Source organism: Euwallacea fornicatus, unplaced genomic scaffold (genome assembly GCF_040115645.1).
Source record: "Euwallacea fornicatus isolate EFF26 unplaced genomic scaffold, ASM4011564v1 scaffold_115, whole genome shotgun sequence".
NCBI classification, from domain to species: Eukaryota; Metazoa; Arthropoda; class Insecta; order Coleoptera; family Curculionidae; genus Euwallacea; species Euwallacea fornicatus.
Genome location: NW_027096083.1, coordinates 81,358 through 87,150, shown reverse-complemented (window position 1 = coordinate 87,150; position 5,793 = coordinate 81,358). Strand labels below are relative to the sequence as shown.

Below are 5,793 nucleotides of genomic sequence, written 5' to 3'. Positions count from 1 at the left end.
ATACGTAACTGCTTAAGGTCAACGGAACAAACGCTCATTAAGCTAAATTTTACGCTGAGTACCTTTAATGCAACACACAGCAGCACTCTCTTAAGGGCAAGGCTCAACAACCCGTTCGTACGAATAAACACCGTTAAATCATTCGTGAAACATTACTCGATATCCCTTAAAAGAACCAAAAGAGGTCTAATCGACATAGTCGGTAATGCCCACAAGTATCTATTCGGAACCCTAGATGCGGATGATGGCAAACGCTATGATAACTATATCGAAATCCTACAGAAAAATCAAGAAACGTTACGGCAAGACATTTCCACGACCCAGACAATGGTAAAAAAATTAACCGTAGACGTCGACTATCAGCTAAACGTTATCAAAGGAAACCAACAACAGTCGCAAACGCGAATCCATGACCTTACGCAATTAGAACAATCCACGTCAGAAGCTATTTATTTTACACTCTTACTAGACAACCTGGACAACAACATTCATATTATCGACAATATTTGCAGCAATATTCAAACAGCAATCGACTTTACCAAAATCAATACCCTACATCATAGCATACTAAAATACAACGAACTACAGTCAATCCTAAATCACCTAAAACCCAAACGCAGAATCCCTTTCAGCAATACACTTAGCTATTATGAAGTAGCTCACGCTGCAGTCACCATCCACAAAGACCTCGTGATATTCCACATACGCATTCCTTTAATCTCGGGAAAACCGTATACCCTCTACAGACTATTCAATTCTCCTTCACAATTACGTAATGACCATAACCAACCCCATTTTACTGAAATCGGAAACCAAATCATTCAACCTTAAAGAAAACTGCCCCAAGACAGATCGCATAGCCCTATGCGACGAAAATCTACTTCAAACTCATGAACAATGTATCATGGATACCCTTAATCTCACCAACCATTGTCCCATGATCCCAATTACTTATACCAAAACGCCACTTCTTAAATTATCAGATAACTCCCTCATAATAGTTCCAACCCCTCGAGCAATTGTGGAATTCCAATGCCCTAATCAACATACTGTCGAAACCATTAATGAAGTCTCCTTGATCATATTCCCTTAGAATGCTCCACAAAAATAGATAAACTTTTCGAAACTCAAAAGCCTGACACAATTAATTTACGCTTAAAGTTACCCCCAGTAAATATCAAAGATGATTTAAAAGCAAGATTCAATCCCCTACAATTGCACAACCTTGATCTAGAAAATATTCACACTGATCTAAATCAGGCTCAAAAACTAACCGTACACCATCTCAAGGAATTCGATACCATTACCATCAGCTTATCTATAAGTTCTCTTATTGTTATCCTCGTTGTGTTTGGTATTTTAGCGCTACTTACTTATTATTACTATAAGAAGAAATTCACACAATGTAAAAATGGGCCTACAAGTCCCACAGCTCGAAAATATGCGAACCCTATTTTCTCGCACTTAACAAGGGAGGATTTATATGGATTTATAATAAAATATATATACAGGGTGGTCATTTAGTGCGGTCTCGGAAGATTACGGCTAAACAATTTAATATTTTGAATTTCTTTTTTTGCGTTATATAGAACTCGATTATGGGCACATTCTAAAATTGTTTTCGTTTTATACAGGGTGTTCTAAATAAGTGAAAAATATCAAAGTTATGTTTTTTTAAATAGGACGCCCCATGTATTAATATCGTTTTAGATTTCTTGAAAAAAATAAATGTAAGCTTCATTAAGGTTTACTTGTCCCAAATCTTAAGGATTTCGAAATAATTAAGTTTTTTTTTTAAATCATGCAATTTTTAAAACTTTGTTATGAAGGACTTAAACTGGAGTAAATCGAAATTCATACCAAACCTTAGATATGAGACGTATTTTATGCCAGAATTATTAAAATTGAAATATCTCATACAGTGCGTCCAAAAAATAACATGAAAATTGTATTCTTTTTGAAAGGAAATAACTTGCTTAATTTAAATAGAACACCCCATATTTTATTACTCGAAATAAGAGATAAACATATGACTAATCAAAAATCGTTACACCTTCCTGTACCTAAATGTACAGGTTTTCTTCGAAAAATAAAATTTAAGAAAAGGTAGCAAAATTAATAACCGCACTATCTATTTTTATTTAATATAAAAGAATTTCTTTTAATAAACACTTAATTACAAACAATTTTCAATATAACCTTCATTCTGATCAATGCAAGCTTGAAGTCGAGTAACATAGTTAACAACAAGAGACAATATGAAAATCAGAATCCGCTATGTTTTTGACTCTATTAGAGCAAATAGGGATATTCTGGAAAATGTTTGTCGTGGAAATGTTACTCGACTTCAAGCTTGCATTGATCAGAATGGAGGATATATTGAAAATTGTTTATAATTAAGTGTTTATTAAAAGAAATTCTTTTATATTAAATAAAAATAGATAGTGCGGTTATTAATTTTGCTACCTTCTCTTAAATTTTATTTTTCGAAGAAAACCTGTAATTTAGGTACATGAAGGTGTAACGATTTTTGATTAGTCATATGTTTATCTCTTATTTCGAGTAATAAAATATGGGGTGTTCTATTTAAATTAAGCAAGTTATTTCCTTTCAAAAAGAATACAATTTTCATGTTATTTTTTGGACGCACAGTATGAGATATTTCAATTTTAATCATTCTGGCATAAAATACGTCTCATATCTAAGGTTTGGTATGAATTTCGATTTACTCCAGTTTAAGTGCTTCAAAACAAAGTTTTTAAAATTGCATGATTTAAAAAAAAAACTTAATTATTCAGAACCGAGCGAGCCTTGATACAGTCAAGACGTGTCTGGTGCGAATAAAATAAACATTCTTATCAGTGTAGAGCGCAAAACAGGAAAAAACATAACAATACACAAAAATTCATCGGCCAAAGTGATAGTTGGGGGCATGGAGACAGAGGGGACCTCTGAATCAGAAGGCCCCTCCCAGCCTGACATGGACGGGTTTGTAACACCACACAGCAGAAAAAAAAGGGGTAGACCCAAAAGGCAGGACAGTCAAACTGACAACCGATCAAAGAAAGTTCACACTGAAGTCGATCCTACACATACAACAATACCCAACAGACCTTCAACATCAACCCAACAACCAACAACTACCCAGAAACCTGGGTTTATCAGATACCAACACACATTCGCCATAACCACCCCCTCAAATACATCACGCATTAAGCTGGCAACAATATGGGAACAACACAACCCAAATAACAAAGACGTAATAATCAAACAAGAAAATCAATACCTGCTTAAAACCAACAACAGCGATGCCACCACAGCTACTCTTAGGACACTTCTGAGCCAAGAGTTAATCACAGCCTTATAGGCTAGAAGACAACAAACAAACCACAACAAACTCATCTCTGCCCAAAATAATTACTTCAACATATTCGGCGGTGGTGACGGGCGTGGAAGCTGAAATTACGGATGAAATGTTCCACAATCAATTAAAAAGAATGGGACTGCAAGTTAGATATTGCAAACGGATAATATCACGAGCGAGAGGGGTGCCGACGCTCATACTTCGTCTGATCACGGGTGACCAGGGAACATACGAGAAACTTATGGCTGAACGACGTATCTTCTGCTTCAATAGATCTTATCGAATTACTGAAAGCAAGCCTCCTAACCCCATCCCTGCGCCATGTGGGAAATGCTCCAAGTATGACCACACCACCGAGAAATGCCCGTATGGGGTGAAATATAACAAATGTCTGGGACCCCACAACTCACATCAATGTAAGTCTCCACTACCACCAAAATGTACAGCATGCGGATCCGAGGAACACGCTGCGTGGAGCACTAAGTGCCCCCGCAGACCCACGGCGCCGATACAAGACATCCCAAATGTAAGAATCAAAAGCGCTAACAAAACCACAGCCCAACTCCCATTAACAAAAACTGCGGATAGCCGAATCCACGTCCCAATAACAACGCACGACTTCATAATTAATAAGTACAAAAACAGCATCAATAAAAATAGTGAGGTAAACCGCGAAGAACTACTCAAAAAATTAAGACACCGATTCATAGAGGACTTTAAGATCGATACGACCGTAGTTTTTTTCGGAAATCAAATGTATATACTTATGTTCGACCTAAATAATCCCAACTCACCTTCTCCAACTGATCCCATCAGCCACATCAGACAGACAACAACGAACATACAACAATGACTCATAAACTAATATACTCCAACATCAACGGACTAACACAAAAAAACACACACTATACAATTACATCGAACAAAAGGACATGGACGGTTGCCTACTAGTTAAAACTAAAACCAAGACAGACCAAACAATAAGCTATCGTGACTGGACACACATTACTAAACATGGATACCAAAGGTCCAACGCTAGGGGAGGGGCGATAGCATTATGCAAGCCAACACTTAGGATGGCCAAGGCAAACCCTCCAGTACTCAATAACAACCTAAACGAATGCATTCACTTCACACTTCCTTTCTCGACCGAAAAAATCCACATATTCGTGGTATATATTCACCCCTGCTCCGACATCGAACCAAACATCTTTACCAAGGCCAGCCTATACAAACATGCCTTGATGGTGGGAGACTTCAACATCAACCGACGAAAAAAACAGCAACTCAAAAACTTCCTAGAGAATTCAGACTTCGAACAACGACACACACCACCTACCTTCCTTATGCCACAAAACCCTGACTCCACACCTGACATACTACTACACACGAAGAACCTTAGAGACAACGTTAAAAACATAAACCTAACCAACGAACTGGGATCAGACCATCTGTCCATCACATTCAATATTGACTTAAACCAAATCCAACACACTCCCCAGACTCCAATGAACACAAGCAATAAACTTAACTTAAACAGGACCAACACAGACCAGGTGAAAAACTACATAGACAATTACATTTCATCGCAATCCGAACCCATTACTATTGACCAGCTTCAAGCACAAATATCTCTTGCAGTGCAAAAATTTACACCCGAATTGAAAAGATCTTATTACGCACATACACTACCCAAATTCGTACTAAAACTTATAAAACACAAAAGAGAACTATATAGATTATACACACGCACACAAGACACCGACCTAAAAAAAAACATCAATAGTCTCAACAAGAACGTCAAAAGACTGATATATCAATACAGACAAAACAAATGGCTGGAGACATGTCAAGAAATAGAAAGGGATCAAGGAAAGACATACTGGCGGAAAATCAAAAAACTTGCAAAATACAAAAAAAACAACCCTATTACTAACATAAACGAAAACGGAAACGAACTCTTGACGGATAAAGACAAGGCTGACGCATTTGCCAGACACTATCGGAGGGCTTTCGGTTCTTCGACTAACCCCAAATTTGACAACAACAATTTCAACCTTGTAAATGAATGGTATAAGGACTTCTTCGGCAGCAACAACAATGTCAAAATGCAACCAACTTAATTATTTCGAAATCCTTAAGATTTGGGACAAGTAAACCTTAATGAAACTTACATTTATTTTTCTCAAGAAATCTAAAACGATATTAATATATGAGGTGTCCTATTTAAAAAAATATAACTGATATTTTTCACTTATTTAGAACACCCTGTATAAAACGAAAACAATTTTAGAATGTGCCCATAATCGAGTTCTATACAACGCAAAAAAAAGAAATTCAAAATATTAAATTGTTTAGCCGTAATCTTCCGAGACCGCACTAAATGACCACCCTGTATTTATATATTTTATTATTTACACGCGGAGTTA

At 36.6% G+C, this 5,793-nt stretch overlaps 1 protein-coding gene across 1 annotated transcript; it reads left to right on the top strand.

Moving 5' to 3' along the window:
• The first annotated feature begins 4,440 nt into the window (after window positions 1-4,440).
• Window positions 4,441-5,487, top strand: LOC136350120 (uncharacterized). Its single transcript, XM_066301638.1, has one exon. The coding sequence runs from the start codon at window positions 4,441-4,443 to the stop codon at window positions 5,485-5,487; it is 1,047 nt and encodes a 348-aa protein (XP_066157735.1).
• Window positions 5,488-5,793: the final 306 nt, after the last annotated feature.